The sequence below is a fragment of the Python bivittatus genome, unplaced genomic scaffold, assembly GCF_059951505.1.
Source record: "Python bivittatus isolate LINGU-HERP-01145 unplaced genomic scaffold, Pbiv_v1 ctg000070_np1212, whole genome shotgun sequence".
NCBI classification, from domain to species: Eukaryota; Metazoa; Chordata; class Lepidosauria; order Squamata; family Pythonidae; genus Python; species Python bivittatus.
Window position 1 is genome coordinate 56,892,841 of NW_028277034.1, and position 15,814 is coordinate 56,908,654.

General features: G+C 52.9%; 1 protein-coding gene across 4 annotated transcripts in view; it reads right to left on the bottom strand.

Annotated features, from left to right (window-relative positions):
- Positions 1-11,226, bottom strand: part of LOC103053804 (transcription factor COE1-like) — an 82,930-nt gene extending 71,704 nt beyond the window's left edge. Inside the window, exons 1-2 of one of the 4 annotated variants that reach the window (XM_088133235.1) lie at positions 10,828-11,225; positions 9,728-9,846 (exon numbers count right to left, since the gene is read on the bottom strand). In XM_088133235.1, the coding sequence (XP_087989361.1) occupies positions 9,728-9,846; positions 10,828-11,202 (494 nt within the window). In that variant the 5' untranslated portion in view covers positions 11,203-11,225. Of the gene's footprint in view, positions 1-9,727; positions 10,195-10,827 lie in introns of those variants that run through there. The other 3 variants (XM_088133234.1, XM_088133236.1, XM_088133237.1) reach the window with 3 other exon arrangements.
- Between the last annotated feature and the right edge of the window lie 4,588 nt (positions 11,227-15,814).

Consider the following 15,814-nt stretch of genomic DNA (forward strand, 5'->3'; position numbering starts at 1 on the left):
CAAACTTGACTTAAGGACAGACCTTGGGAATGGAACTCATTCTTAAACTGGGGACTCCCTGTATCTATATCTATATCTAGTCTCCCTACAGAGAGAGAGAGAGAGAGAGAGAGAGAGAGAGAGAGAGAATAATGATGTATGACCAAGAATTGCTGATTTTCTAATAAATAATCCAGCACTCACTCTTTGGGGAATTTGTAGAAGTAGGAATATCTTGCAGCATTATTCCTTCCATACAAGAGAGATAAAAATGGGAAAGCAACATTGGATCAAATTCCGGGTTTGGTCGCAGGTAAAAGCCCTATCTGTTCTCCAAAGCAGACTGGCCTTGTCTGGACTCAGAAGCTGAACAGTCAGGCCTGGTTAGTTTTGGAACGGACACCACTAGGAGATCCCAGGACCGGGGCCTAGACTGGGAAGCTGTAAAACATCTCACAAAAGGGCAACGGCAAGTCGCCTTTGTGTGGTGGCCAGGAAAGTCTCTCCCTGAAGCACCCCGAAATCACGACTGACTCTGAAGGAGACTTTACCAATGTCCATCAATGGGGTCATCCCTAAAACCCCACCAGACAGCCGACGGGCGAATGGAGAATGAAGCCTGAACGTCCCGTCATGCAAAAATACTTAATATTGAATTCCGAGGCCACAATTGTAGTGATGGCTATTAGGGGTCTTTTGGGTGCTCATCCCCATTTATGGAATTGCCCCCTCCCCCCAGATTTCTTTGAGTGGCTTTCAAAAGGCCTTAAATGCCCGAGTTAGCCCAGTTCATTGACTGGTAACACGGGAGTTTGAAAGGAGCCCACTGGTCCAATGGGAGGGGGGTCGAAAAAGGCAAGATGGCAGCATGTGCCCTGGATCCCATTTGGAGGGCCCCATTTCTTTCTGTCCAAGGGACGCATTCAGCCAGCGCACGGGGGCAGGAGCAGAGCAAAAAAGTAAAATGGGTTTTGTTTCATTAAGCCTCTAATTAAAATCACATTAATGATATGCAAGTTAACCGCATCGCTTTGTATTTAATCACTTTCCAATCCTAGTAAAAACTGCAACAGGGCAGTTCGAAGGGCTGGACGATGCTCTGTCCTGAGCGTTCTCGGGACTGTCTTAAATTTCACGGGTTGCCCGGCTTTTAAATTTGCAGAGTTTGGTTACATGGTCAGCGCGAGAGAAGGGAAAGGAAGGAGCGCTGCTGGGTTGGGACGTGCCGGTTCATCCGCCGAAGAGCAGGAAAGGGTGTGTTACAAAAGCTGCTTCTTTCTCTCGCTGCTCCTGGAGCCCACAAATGATTAACATCAGCTCATTTCCTGGGTGGGAGGCGCAAGGGCTACTAAAGCCTTTTTCCCCCGGATTTGTGATTTGTTTCTATGGTATTCGATTTGCAACCGCCTTTTCCCAGCTATCATAAGCTACGGCAGGAGCTGAGTGGCAGGGCGGCGATTTTCAGGGTCGCACCCTCTCCCCCTCCCTCTCTCAGCCCCCACTAGGCGATGGTGGGCCCCTGGCCTGCTCTGCAGGGCTACTGTGAAGGTTTCCTATATTTCAAGGCTAGGGGGCCTCTAGGAGCCTGAGGGACACGTCTGCCCACAGGCAGATGCCAGAGGTAGCTTTTCGTTCTGGATGGGACCTGGCGAGGACCCCAGTAGTGGCAGGGGGGGCATTTGCACCCCAACTGTTATCCTTAAAAGAAACGAGGACGCTCCTCCATCATTTTAACAGCGGGGGGAGGACATGGCGGCGCAGGGGAGAAAACAGCAGAGGGAAGAGAAAAAGAGAGTCTCCGTAGCTTTGTCCCCCCCACAACAATGGGAAGGAGTGGGCGACTGCAGGAGAGGGGGGCATCAGATGGGGAAGCCCCCCACCTTGCCCCAGACGCTCCTACGGGATGAAATCTGGGGAGGGGCTATCTGGGACCCACGGCCCCCAAGCGCAGAGACAGTGGGCGTTCTCCCTCTGCTTCCCGCTTAGCCTAGGCAGCCATTGCTTCTCCTGCACACCCAGAGGGGGCTGGACTAGATGACCCCGATGGACCCCTTTCATTCCACAATTCCATGATTCTTTCCCAACCTGCCCCCCCCCCACATGGGCCAGATTCCCACTCCTGGATCCTTGACCTGGCCACACCTGACCATCAGGCCCAGCCTTGGGCAGGGGTGGGCGGGGGGGGCCGGTTGACGAAGGAAAGGGTTAAGAAGGAGGAACCCGAGTCCAGCTTCACGCTCTCTCCATCCCGCCTGGCCAGGGAGGCGCACCTGCATTTAATTCCATCTTCATTTCCCCAAAGGCCTCAGGAATGAGGGAGGAGGGGAGGCCGCCGCCGCCGCCGCCGCCGCCGCAGATGCGGGTCTTCTCCAGTCCCTGACGCTGGAGAGGCTTCCATTAATTATTCAAGGAAATCAGAGCATTTCCTAGCAAAGCAGACCAGCGCTGGGCTGTTACAGGAAAGGCAGCTCGGCCGTGCACGGGACCGCCAGGAAGCCGCGCCGAGGAGCATCACACGCGCACCCGCACGCATAGAGAAATGGGTCGGCCCGGCTCCACCAGGATCAGTGAGACTGCAGTCTGTCCCCCCCCCCGCCCCGCAAGGTTTTTTTTGGCTGCATTGGCCTGAAGGCACCAAAACGCGCCTGATGCTCGCGGGGGTGCAAATTCTGCCAAATGCCCCATCGCTTTGTACAGTTGAGAAAAAGCACAGGAAGCACCTTGCTGGGGATCAGCTTGGTCCAAAACTGGGGCATTTGATGGGGGAATTTGCCTAAAAATGCCTTCTTTGGGAGCCCAGAAATACCACAGGTAGTCTCTCCTGCTCCAAGAGCAATTCCAAGCCCGGGAACAAAGCAAGGAAAAGCTTCGTGGCCTTTTCGCCAGAGTCCCAATCATGGTGACTCTGTTTTAAAAAAAAAAAAAAAAAAAGCATGGGGACATTCTTCCATTGTTGATCTAATGGGGCATGAAGTTTGCAACCTCCTGCATCTTTACTCAGAGGAAAGGCTTGTTCAGCTTAAGGGGTTTACTCACAGGGAAGAGTTGCAAGACGCCCCTTTAATAAAGGAAAGGCGAAAAAGAAGGAGAGAGAGGGAAGGAAGGAAGGAAGGAAGGAAGGAAGGAAGGAAGGAAGGAAGGAAGGAAGGAAGGAAGGAAGGAAGGAAGGAAGGAAGGAAGGAAGGAAGGAAGGACCCTAGCCACGGAAGCAGCGCCTATCTGACAAATAATACCCATCATTATTAATTGGAGGACTTCATTTTTTACTCATCAGGAAAGATCTCCCTAAACCTCACCCTACACAGACATCCGCCCCACCCCACCCCACCTTCCCCCAGATTAGCCAATGGCGCCCATTTTTCTGCCCTCCTCTGTTGCACGTGATTGGGCTTGCTTGCTTGAGACAGCTATTTCGCTTTGCAGAGGGCAACCACGGTCCTGTTGACTCACCAGCTGGATTTTGGAGGGGGGACAAGGCACCACATAAGGGGATGACTTTCTGCTGCTTCCTCTGCCCTGCTCCAGCTGGTGCACTCCGTCACTTCCATCGCTTGGCAGAAGAGAGGATACAACTTGGACCTGCCCGCCGGGGAGACTAATTTATCCACTTGGTGCTATTTCCCGTCACTGCTTCCATGCACTCACCAATTAAAGGCTTTCTGTGCGCAGGTGCCTTACCGAACAGCAGACAGCCAGGGAGATGCACATGACGTGGGAGTTAAACCACGCAAGTTTGATTGAACAGAACCTGCAAGATGCTCTTGGGCCAGATCAACAGGAAGAAGGCCCTGGATTCCACAAGTCCCAGGGAGGGGTACCTGCAGGGTAGGGTCAAAAAAGTCAAGATGGCCACCACAACGGAGGTATGATCAAACCTCTGCCTTTTTTAAAATGTGCAATGCACATAACAATGCAGACCTTTGATCGCAGCGTTGTAGCTGCCATCTTGACTTTTTTGACCCTATTCTGTGGACACTCCTGGTCCTGGTCTTTCAATTTTAGGCAATGCTCCTTCTCTAGCTAGACTGGAAAAGCTTAGGGGAGCCATCCTTCTGCTTCAAGGCATAACGACACCACTCTTCCACAGCCTCACGTGCGACAGGTAGGTTGAGAGTCCACCTTTCAGGACTCCTAGCCAACGGGATTTAAGCTTGGCTAGGAATTCTGGGAATTGTAGTTCCAACACATCTGCCCTGGGCCCCGTGGCAAGGACCGATGTCAGCATCTCTTTCCTCACAGTGTCCTTCCTTCCGTACTCTCGGCTGCCGCGGCACACACTTCCCCTCTTCCTTTCAACGCCGGGGCAACGATCCAACGTAGCTCCCCCACGAGCGCCTGGTCCTCCGGCCTTGACCGTGGACAAGCAGCTTGTCACGACTTTTGGAAAGGGAGGAGGGGGAGCAACCAGCGCAGCCAGTAGTGTGCCGCAGCCCGTGTGCAAGTGCAAAAGCAAAGTGTCTGGTTTCCTGAGCTTGCCATTGCTCAGGGCGACCTACCGAGCGATATAAGACCCACCCAAAGCCGGTCAGAATGCCTGTAAAAGTGGATCGCCTCATTTTGCACGCAAAGAAGGCTAAAGCAATCGACAGGAGTGCCATTCCACCAGGAAGGGGTGGGGAGGGCACTCAGCTCCTGGCCCAGAACCCGCAGCCTCTCTTCGCCCCAAACGCCTGCTCCTTGTCACGGCGTCAGCCCCAGTGCTGGGTACGCCCAATCAGAGCCGTAAGCTGACTCAAAGTGCTGGGTTTACGCAACACGCTAACCCAAAAGAACTGACCAAGATTGAGGCTAACCAAACTAAGCAACTTCTGCAAATACACCTGCTAAACCTTTACATGACCCGTGGAACGGTGTGGCCTGAACGTAGCTCGGCGCAGGGGTCCCGGCCTTGGCTGCAGAGACGGCGAAGGGTCGGGGGCGCCTGTTGCTCTCCAAGATCATGCAAGAGAAAACGCTCTTTCAAGCACGCACGGTCCCGCCAACCGGAGGCTTTCTAAAGGAGCTTCCTTAATCTTGAACTAGGACAGGATGCAAAACAGTGACTAGTTCGAACACGACGTGCTTTGAACACTTCGGTAAGTGTGGATACATTTTGCACCAGCCCAAACATCTGACCTGCAGTCAAGGGTGGCCTGGCCCACCCCACCCGGAAATCAGCAGTGCAGGAACCGGCTCCTCCAACCCCAAAATTGCAACTGGAAAATCCATGCAGACTTCTCAACAAAGCAATGCAGAGAAACAGCCTGCACCTTGGGGGGAGAGAGAGAAATGCTTTGCTCAAAGTCTCTATTAATGGGACCAAAATTCTGGCTGATTAACCAGTAGGTCATGAATTCAAATGCTGATTTCATCCTTAAGTATCACAGCGTTCCCACCGTTCTCTCCAACGTCTCGCCCAGTCTCCCCAAACCTGTAGAAAACTGGTACCAAGGACCACAGAATTCGGGCCAGAGATTTCTCTTGCAAGGGAACCTCTCCTTGAAATAAAACCCAGGGGGCCAGGGAACTGCCATCAGGACAATCTCTCTTCCGTTTCTCTTTTCATCTCCCCATAAGTGATCCTTTATCCACAGATGGTTAATTTGGAAACTCAAAAGCGAATCCTGCAAGCACGCCGCGTGCTTTGCACGAATCCTAAAAACCTACTCTCGCGGAAACTTTCACCTCTCTCTTTTTTCCAGAATTTAACACAACAGATCAGCAGGGAAGATGTTTGCTCCTGGCGAAGGTTACAGAATTCAGGCTGGCGGAGGATGGAAGGTGATCTGAAAGCAGCTTCTCACCTTCCCCAACAACATCTGTTCCCTTCTCCCTTAGTGCAACCAAGTGCCCAAGATCACAGGGAAACTCAGCCTCGCCTAATCCTAAAATCAGCACCTTCATTTCTCCCTTTATTTTTTGTAAACAAAGCTAATTCTGCACCACTGTGGGATTATTATTATTATTATTATCACTACTACTACTACTACTACTACCCATTTTGCAAATGCTTGCAAAGGGTTCACACTAAGTGGCTGACCCACCCTAGATCATAATTCAGCCAGGCTTCTGGGATTCAAGTCTATTCAGGACCAATCCATACAAACTCTGCACAGTGTTAGCTCTTATTTTCTCGCATAAATGAACGTCCGAGCTTAACAAACATCGGAGTCCTTCTCTAGAAGCGTGAATGTCCAAGACCTGCCTGCGAGAGGCTGAGCGATCGCTGCTCCCAATTCAACATCAAACCCAAAGTGATTCTTGGCTCAGATGAATAAGCTGTTCTCCCCATTGAGTTAAAAACCCCACACAATTCCAGCCCTATACTGCTGAACGCAGACCTCCTGAAACGAGTAAGACCTGCTTATTCAAATACATGTGCAATTGCACGACTGAATTTGTTTGTTGTGGTTGGATCTGAGTGTCGGTGGCTGATTAATTATTATTTATTTTTATTTATCTCCTCTGCCCCCCTGTCAACTGCTGCTGGGAGCTGCACAAAGGCATTTCGGACCGAGCAAGGGGAACGAGAGGCAAAGCTTAAAAGAAATGAAGGGTTAACTCTGGATGTACTTTTTCCATCAAGGCCAGATTTGCTAAGTTTCCCCCGAATTGGAATTCAGAATCACCAGATGTTAAAAATTACAGGGAGGCAGTTCAACCCACCAGGAGAGACATTTCCCAGCTATCCAGAACTGGACTTCCACAAATCTCTTCCCCAATGCTTTTTCTTTCAACTCTGATTTTTATCTGGATTGCAATCGTATGAATGCTGCTTTAGTCGTTTCTTGGCATGCTCTTTGCTTTGCAAGCCGCTTTGATTATTGGACGAACAGAAAGGCAGGATACAAATCCAATAATAAATAAAATAAAATGCCCAGCTTGGTCACCACAAGATGGAACAGAGTTTAGCCCTTCCTACCTTGGCTCTAAGAAAGTTCAATGTATTTCTTACTCTGGTGGAATCTTCTCTCATGCTCTGCCAGTCCAGGTGGGCTTTGCTGGTGAACCTAACCCTGCGACTGAAGCCCTGTTCCTCTCGCTCTTGGGGGGGGGGGGAGAGAAGAAATACTGGCACAGAAATTGAAGGAGAGGTGGGTTGAAGGAAAGAAAAGAAGCAGTTAGATTATGTAGGTCTGAACTGGAAAGAAGGGAGGATGAAAGTTGGACTTATTCTGGTCCACTTAGACGACTCTAGAAGAAAAATTATGGCGTGGAATTTTTAAAAAATGGCTCGCTCAGGTTGCATTAAAGAGAAAGGCAAGAATATAATTTATGGAAAAAGGAGGTGCTTTTCCTTCTCCTTGGCCCAAGATTTGTATAGATAGATACAGATTTCTATCCGGGCCAACATTAAAAAAAAAAAAAAAGCAAGCAAGTAATGATTCTTTCTGAATGAATTCAGCCCAGATGGTTCAAACAAGAATGAGGAATATTCCAAAAATGTGGATCCTTGTAACGATGAACCACTGCCTTTTCCAGAGTTACTCCCTGAAAAGGCAGAATTCATTTAACAATTGGAATCGTCCAATTCAGAGCAAAAACTGGAAAAAGTGAAATGTTGGAATGATTGACTCCAGAGAAAGAGGGCAAGGGCGCTCACGGGTTTGACGTAGATTTCCTTAGCTTGGGGCCCCTTCCTCTAGTCTTTCCCAATACTCTCTTCACCTGTCATTAGGCCAACTCTACTCGCTAACTGCAGGATCCAGTGACTGCTAAATGCATTTTCTTTCAGCCAGTACTTGACCCACTGTAGCCCCAAAGCCAGGTCGACATAATTCCTTTGCTGAACTCAGCTGGAGCTGCCCGGCCCTGGGTCAGATTGCTGAGCCAACATCTAGAAACAGGTTGGGCACAGAGAGGAGAACCTACCTATCGACTTAGGTAGCCGTGGGCAAAAACCCTGCTAATCATGGCTGAGGGTCAGATACCATCAGAACTGTACAGCCTTTGGGGCTTAACTGGCACCTCTTGCTCTGCACCCCTCCTGAGGGCACAGAGCAGCTCTGGAGTGGACTGTCCACAGAAAATGCAGAAAGACAGGGCAATACCGCTCGCAGCATCAGGCCCCCGAGTCCATCCTGGCTGAGCTTTCGTAGATTTCAGGCATATGATTTTCCCATTACCTACTACCTTATATGCTTAACTAAAGATTGAGCTGTAGGGCTGCCGAAAGACTTGGAATATTTGTGTGGTGGGGGAACGCGAGTGCTCGAGGAATTGTATCAACTGCGGCAATGCTTTGCTCTAGCATGGTTGGACAATGAGGGAGCACTAGTGAATTTACAAACTGCATCTCAAGATTCCTTCTCGGGGCAGTCCTCAGACTGTGTGCCACCACAAGGAGACGTGGGCCTGGTATCCCACCCTCAAACTAAAAGAGATGGCGAAGGCTGGCAGTGAGAGGTTGAAGTCTATGAACTGGCAGAGGCCAACATTCAATTCAGTTGGAATCTTAGGTGAACCAGGTCCTGGAAAAAAATGGGAAGGGGAGAAGCATGGTTCTGTCTGTCCCACTCACCTAATTCATTAGCTATGAAACCTAATTCTTATTTCCTTTGTTTAACCAAACTGAACTACATGCCAAGCAAGATTGGATGTCAAAGGTCAGGGAACATTTGCGATCAATAGCAAATCAATTTAAATCAAAAGGAACAAACTCCCATACTCGTCAAGTCCTGGGAGAAATGATTCACATAACCTTGTTTATTGACTGACAGAAATAATTGTAAGAGACAGAAAGAAAGAGAAAGGGAGGCGGATTTGTGATGCGGAGAAATCCAGCAACAAAGAGAAAGATGGGAGATTGTTTTGCTGTTTTAGAACGGGAGAGGGAAGGTAGAGAGTTAATTCTATAGGATTTTTCAAAACTACGAATGCCTTTTTTTTAAAAAGAACTTTACAAGGTAATTTGAAAGTTGAAAAATCGCAGGAGTGGGTGTTACTAAATGAGAAATCAGACTAACTCTTTCAGCAGGGTTTTGCTTTTCCATCCAGAAGTGTTACTTTCAAGGAATGCTTTCCAGCCACGTAAGTCCCAGAAACGTAACACCAGCCTCAGACTAATCTTCACACAACTGTCCTCTGATGGTCCCTGCCAGTTCCAGCCCAAGTGGCTTTTGGTTCTGCCCGAAGAAGCCAGGTCTGAAAAGAGTGACTTCCAGGGGAATCTGGATGGTCCTTGAAGAGCACCAACAAAGGGATAGATAAATGGAGAGGGCTTCTCTCTTCTTCATCATCCCACTGGGCCACTTGAGTTAGATGCTTTGACCCAGGGTCCACCGCCTCACCAAAACGCCTGTGCCATGGCCCGGGGGATGGTGCTGACCATCACAGCCATCCTCCTCCAAAGCTCCCGGTTCCTTTGCGCCCACTCAAGCCACCATCGTTCAACATTAATCCAAATCAAACCAGTTTCTAAAACTGAAGAAGGCAGCCCTTGGTTTGCATTTTGTTCTTGCTTTTCCCTTTTGGAGGGAGATGCCATCTTCTCCCCTTGCTCTCCACCTCCTGCAGAAGGAGGCATTCAAACCCTCGGTGGGTGCCCAGACCAGAAGGGAAACTGAGGCAGGGGAGAGGGAATGGAGGAGATGGGCCAGCTCCATGGCAGGTCCCCACCCTCCCTCCTCTGCCTCACCGGCTGGGGGAGAAGGAGAAGGAGAAGGAGAAGGAGAAGGAGAAGGAGAAGGAGAAGGAGAAGGAGAAGGAGAAGGAGAAGGAGAAGGAGAAGGAGAAGGAGAAGGAGAAGGAAGGGGTCTGTCCATCCTACCTTTGCAGAGCCGTGTGGGCATCCAGAACGCCAGTGGTTTGCATCCAGGACCGGACAGCGGACAGTCCCCCGGTCAAAGGCTCTTCCTTCATGGTCAGCCCACCTCTGGCCAGGCTCTCCTGGATGGAGAACATCAAAACTGCTTTCTACGGAGCCGAGAGGGGTGTGTGTCTGGTGTGCGCGCGTGTGCGGCTGCCAACCAAAACAATCCCAACCCCCAACCAGGGGCTTCGCGGGGGGGGGGCGCGGAGGGACGCGAAGAAAGTTTGGGGTCTCCCTGCTTTCCTCGGCCGGCCCGTCCAATCGGCCCGGAGCCCTCCGCCGACGGCAGGAGGACCAGGGGGTGGAGGAGGCGGCGGCGGCGGCGGCGGCTCCCCGCGAACGCCGGGCGAGACCCCGAGCCCAGCTGGGGCGGGAGAAGGGGCTCCCCGCGCCACCTGCCCGTCGGCTGCTCCCGCCGCCACGCGGTGCCGGGGTGACAATCCGGGCGCGGGAGGGCGCGGGCTGGTTTGTTTGCTTCCCAGCGGCGGGGCGGGGGTGGACCGGAGGGGCAGGAGGGGGCAAGGCGCTGGGTGGGGACACCTCGGCGGGGAGAGGATGGAGGAATCAGAGCGGAGCGCCGGGAGCCCCGGGGGAGGCGGGGTGGGGAAGGGCGGGGGGCAGGAGGCGGAGGCGGCGGCGGCGGCCGGCGGGCGGGTGGCTGGGTGGGAGGCGAGGCAGCGGCGCGGCCGGCGAGGGCAGGGCCGCCGGGAGGGCTGCGCCCGGGGCCCCGGGGACCGCGCCGGAGGGGAGCGGAGCGGAGCGCGCCCGGGATGCAGGCGAGCGAGCGAGCGAGCGAGCGGCGAGGCGGTCAGAGCCGAGCAGCGGCAGCGCCGGAGGTGAGGCGGCCGGCCGGCCGGGCCGGGGTGGGATGGGATGGGATGGGAAGGGAGCGCGGGGCACGGAGCCACCGTCGCCGGGGAAAGTTCGGGCTGGCGGGCGGAGGGTGCCGGGGCTGCGAGAGCGCTCGGGGACGGGACGGGTCGGCGGAGGCGGGCGGGCGGGCTTCCTTCCCTTCCCTTCCCTTCCCCTCCCCTCCCCTCGCCGGCTGCGGACTTTACCGGGGCCACGGGCAGGTCGGAGCGCGGGCCGCCGCCGCCGCTTCCCCCGCCGCTTCCCCCGCCGCCACCGCCGGCCCCATTCGCCGGCAGCAGCAGCAGCAGGAGCCTCCGCCGCGGGTCCCCGGGGAGCAGCCCCGCGGCCGGAGCGCCCGCCGCCCGCCGCCGCCACCGCCGCCGCCGCCGCCGCCGCCTCCGACGGCCGGCCTGGCCGCCCTCCTCGTCTTCCTCGTCCTCGTCCTCGTCGTCGTCCGGCAGCAGCACCATCAGCACGGCCAGCCAGTGCGGCGCGGGCCCGGGCGCAGCCTCCAGCCGCAGGGGGACGGGGCCGCCGCCGCCGCCGCCGCCGCCTCCTCCGGCCGGGCCGAGCCGGGCCATGCCGCCTCCCTCCGCCTCCCCAGGGAGGAGGGGGCTGCAGCCACCGGGCCGAGCAGGCTGACATCATCCGGGGAGGGGCGGACTCCAGGGGACGGACGGAGGCGGCGGCGGCAGCGGCGGCGGCGGCGGGGATGACCGCGGGAGGAGCGCGCTGGGCTCGGCGGCCTCGCGGAGCCCCCGCTGCCCCCGGCGCCGTCCCCTTCCCCGTGGGAGCCCCGGACGCCTCGCCCGGGTCTTCGCCCCCCCGCAGCCCCCCCCCCCCCCGTCTCCAGCTCGGAAAGTACATCCATCCTGCCTGGAGCCCCCTGAAAGTTTCCCATACTCCCCCACTCCATCTTCCCCCAGTGGCTCTGAGGTTCGCCCTCCCGTTCTTCAAGCCCCCCTTCTGCAGGGCCCGTCCGCAGGCCCCCGCCCCCAACCCCCCCTCCTTAAGGGCTTCCTTGCCAAGCCTGCTTTCTTCCGCTCCTGCAAGCTAAGAAGAGCAGTTCTGCATCTCTGCTCCTCTCTTTCTCCCAAGGCAATGGACCTCTTGCATTCATACGGCTGGCTGGCCCCAGATCAAGAGCCAAACTAGGATAAGATGGAGGTCGAGTAGCTTGTGGTCCAACCTATGGGGGGAACCCAGCCCTTCCCTGAGTAGGTGAGGTGTGGACAGTGCGAACCTCAGCCTTTGTAGAGCTGACAAGTTTGGGCCCTGCATGTCATGCGAACACAGCTGTGGCTGGCATTCACCCAGGTTTCCTGATGTTGTCTGAACCCAGCAAAGCCAGGCTTGCAAACAGCCTGAGCCACTAAATCTCCTAGTGAATTTTCCTTGCCTTGCCTGTCATGCAAATCCACCACCAGCTGGATCTTCCCTCCAGCATCCCGCAGAATCTCTTTTCTCATCAAAAGCGCATGGGAGGCCTGGATCAGCCACCCTTGGGGTGGTGTTCCCCAGCTTTGTAGGATTTTGTAGCCCAGGATTTTTATTTTTAGCATTATTTTAATAGCTCGACTTATTCTGCTTTGAATTTTCATTGTAAATTGCTGTCAGAGTATGGCAGTTGGTGGTGTAAATAATAATAATAATAGTAATAGGCGCTTTGGGCACAATCCCAAAACATCTGGAGCACCCCTTGAAGACCATCGGCATTGACAAAATCGCTATCGGTCCATTGCAAAAGGCAGCTTGACTTGGAAGAGCTTCCATCCTGCAACGAGACCTTTAACACTATCAGACAACAACATCTGCCTATCCCAGGTCCTTGGAAAGGACTCGATAGGGGGATACAAAAATCCAATCTAAACATCTGGCTGACTGTGTGACCAACCGTCATCATCATTCCTGGTGATACTGTCAAAAGTTGCTGGCTGCTGAAGTCCAACACCCTTGAAGATTTTCAGCTGAAGGAGGCTGGATCAGAGTTCCAAGTACGATGGGAAACACTTCACCCTTTTCACTTTCTTAAGCCTGGAAACGGCATATGCCAGGGTAGCAGTGCAGAATTTTACTTAATCAATGTATTCGCCACTTCAGTCACTGAAGCTACTCTGGAATGACACGGTTACCTTAATGAGTTTGGATTTTCTGGTTCCAAGGAGAGAAGCATCATGTCAGAAGCAGAGATGAGGGCGGGTGGTAAAAATGGTTTGTTTGGAGTGCATTGGAAGCTGATCAGGACGCCCTGACAGAGCTTTAAGTTTGCATTAGGCCAGGCATTAGACTTCCAAGAGGTTATCAACAAGAAGTAAAATGGAGGTTGACTCCCTTAAGATTGTGCTAACCCTTAAGCTCCATCGTCTCTGTAAAGTGGACTACGAAATCTTGCCTTTGGTCATTCTGGGCAGCTGTGGTGGACATTCTGGCTGAATTCACCCAACACTTTCAGGTTAGTTAAAATTGGAATTGGCGGAACATTGGCAAACCATGTCAGTTTTATCTTTGGTTCCGTTCTGGGGAAGTTAGTGTGTTGTGTGAATGCAGAAGTAGCCAGGTTAAGTGTGTTGTGTGAAGACAGCCATGGAGAATTTTGTGTTAGAAGCCTTGTTCTGTAATTAGAAAAATGTTCTGTTGTTTGTAAACCCACTAAAACGCTCTTGGGGGGGGGACAGTTGTAAATGACTCCTGTGCCCCTCCCACCACCCACCCTTCCCTCCATTAATTTGCACTTGGCTCTGATTACTTGAGGGCTTAACCAAAACCCACAAGCGTGAAGGCTGCTCCCTCACAACCGAATCCTTTGGAATCGCTTGGCAGTTAGTCGGCATAACGTTTTGTGGCATTTTCTGGGCGTACACAAATTTGCCAGGAAGAGGCGCTTAGTTAACTGGAATTTGAGTTGGGGGTGTTGGTGTTGGCTTAACAGACATAGCCCATTCGGTTTGTGTACAGCTTGCTGTATTGGCTGAAGCCAGAAAACGGGGTTAATTCAGTTCCCTGATTGTGTGAACACGCTCGGTGGTTGTCAGCTTCCTGGGGTGTTCCTGGTAAGCAATTCCATCAGTTATAGTGAGACTCTGAAAAGTGGGTTGTGGAGTTGGGCTGCTGTGAATGTTGCAGTAGAGGTGCCCCACGTCCCACTCTGGACCTCAGCGGGGCTTAATTAAGGACGCTTTTGATGGCTGATGACTACTAGCTGTTGCACACGCCTGGCTGGAGGGCCCGAGCAAGGCGGAGGGGACCTTAGGTTGTTTTAATGCATTTTGTAATCACTTCGTTCTTTAGCTTTCTAGCGTTTCAGTTTTTTCCTAGCATTTTTGAGCTCACGTTCTGTTCTGGCTCATATTATCTACATTTCTGCAGAATGCGTTTCCTTTTTAAAAAGATCTTTGTCATGTAACTTTTGTTACCCACGGGGTAAAGTTCTGCTCAGTGATCTTAACGGAGGATACCGACCGAGCGACGTAACATCCCCCATGAAAGACGGAGATCTGGGTTTCCGTTTTGCCAAGGAAAAGATGCGGCGTCGGATTTAAGCAGCGCTGTTCTTGAGGAACTGAGCTGATGTTCTTCCTCGTCTGGGTAACGACTTGCTATCCTGACATGTAGCTTTGTAAATAAGTAGCTTGTGCAAAATGTATCGTAGAAGCCCTGTTTCCATCATGGCCTGCTCCCGAGAGAAGGGAGCCTGTAAAGGTGGGCTGCGGGACTCCCTGCCGCTGGGAGAAGTGGGGAGGGCTAAAATGGAAGAGCTTCAGACTGTGGGCTGCTCCCAGACGTAATATCTAAGGAGGAAGATGCTCCACGTATAGGGGAATACCCAGATACTGTTGCTTTGCTTGCATTTCCCCAATTCCTCCTGATTCTCACGTATCTCATTCTTAGGATTCTGGCCGCAATCGAGCACTGGACTCTGGTCCTGGGAATGGGCACAGTTTTGCTGTAGAAAACGTTGGTCTGTCTGTTCAAGCGTGCAACGGATGCCTTGGCGACCTTTGGACACTGGAACTGCGCCTGGGGACATCCGTTCACGCTGCAGGAGCCAGAAGCCGGGCCTCCTGGCTGCTTACGTGTCTCTAGCTGCTGTGCGGTCCAAACTGCTCTGCGCAGCAACTTTGCCATGGGATCAAGGAGGAAAGGTCACAGAAGAGGGACAGGATTGTGGCCAGAGTCTCCCGACACCTCCAGGTGTCCATCAGAGAAAAGCCAAAGCTGCGTCTTACGGTTGGAAGGGGGTGGGCAAACTTTGTAGAAATCCTGGAAACTGGTGGGATAGCTGGTGGAAACACTGGGGGTCTTACTGATTAATCCAGTGTTGTCCAAACTTGGCCACTTTAAGATGAGTGGACTTCAACTCCCAGAATTCTGGGAGTTGAAGTCCACTCATCTTAAAGTGGCCAAGTTTGGACAACACTGGATTAAGCTGTTTAGCAAAAGCAAGAGTTTAACAGACTGAGTCCTAACATACAGGTCTATCTAGGAGGAAGTCCCATGAACTCCGTGGGGTGTAGCTTTGTCCAGATCTATCGTGTTGGGCTGTTCCTGTGACAGCCCCTTGGTGGCCTAGAGCAGAGGTGAGCAACCCGAGGTGGTCCTCAGCACCTCTCCATTGGGACTGCAATGTCTGGCTGGAACCTCACAGCCATAATCAGATGTCCATCTCCATGATCAAGCAATTCATTTCCTCTGCGTACCACCAAAGGGCAGCTGTTGTCTTTCGCACAACCTTCTTGCGAGGGCCAACATGACGCAATCTTCTCTGCTGCTGTTTCTCTCTGTGCAGAGGCAGCTGCAGTTCCTTCTCCGCTTCTCCACATCCATGCACAAAGAGAAGTCAGGTGATGGAGGAAAGGCCTGGATCTCATCCTCCATCACCAACCCTTGGTGAGGCAGGGTCTTCCAGCCAGACAGTGAAATCACACAGCTCCAAGAGGTGACCCCAGACACTACCAGGCCTTCCGACCAGGAAATACTTCTACCCCTGTCTGGGGGAATGGATTCAGTCGGATGCATGCCCGTGTTGATCCCATTGAGAAGATCCCAACAGACTCCAGAAGAAGCTGGTGGTGAACACCTTCTGCACTGCTGTCAAGAAACTAACATGGACCAGTCCATAATATCATCAGGAGCCAAGCTCTAGTTGAAGCAAACTTCAGCAGACTTCTTCCAGGGGAAGAAGGAAAGGGAGAT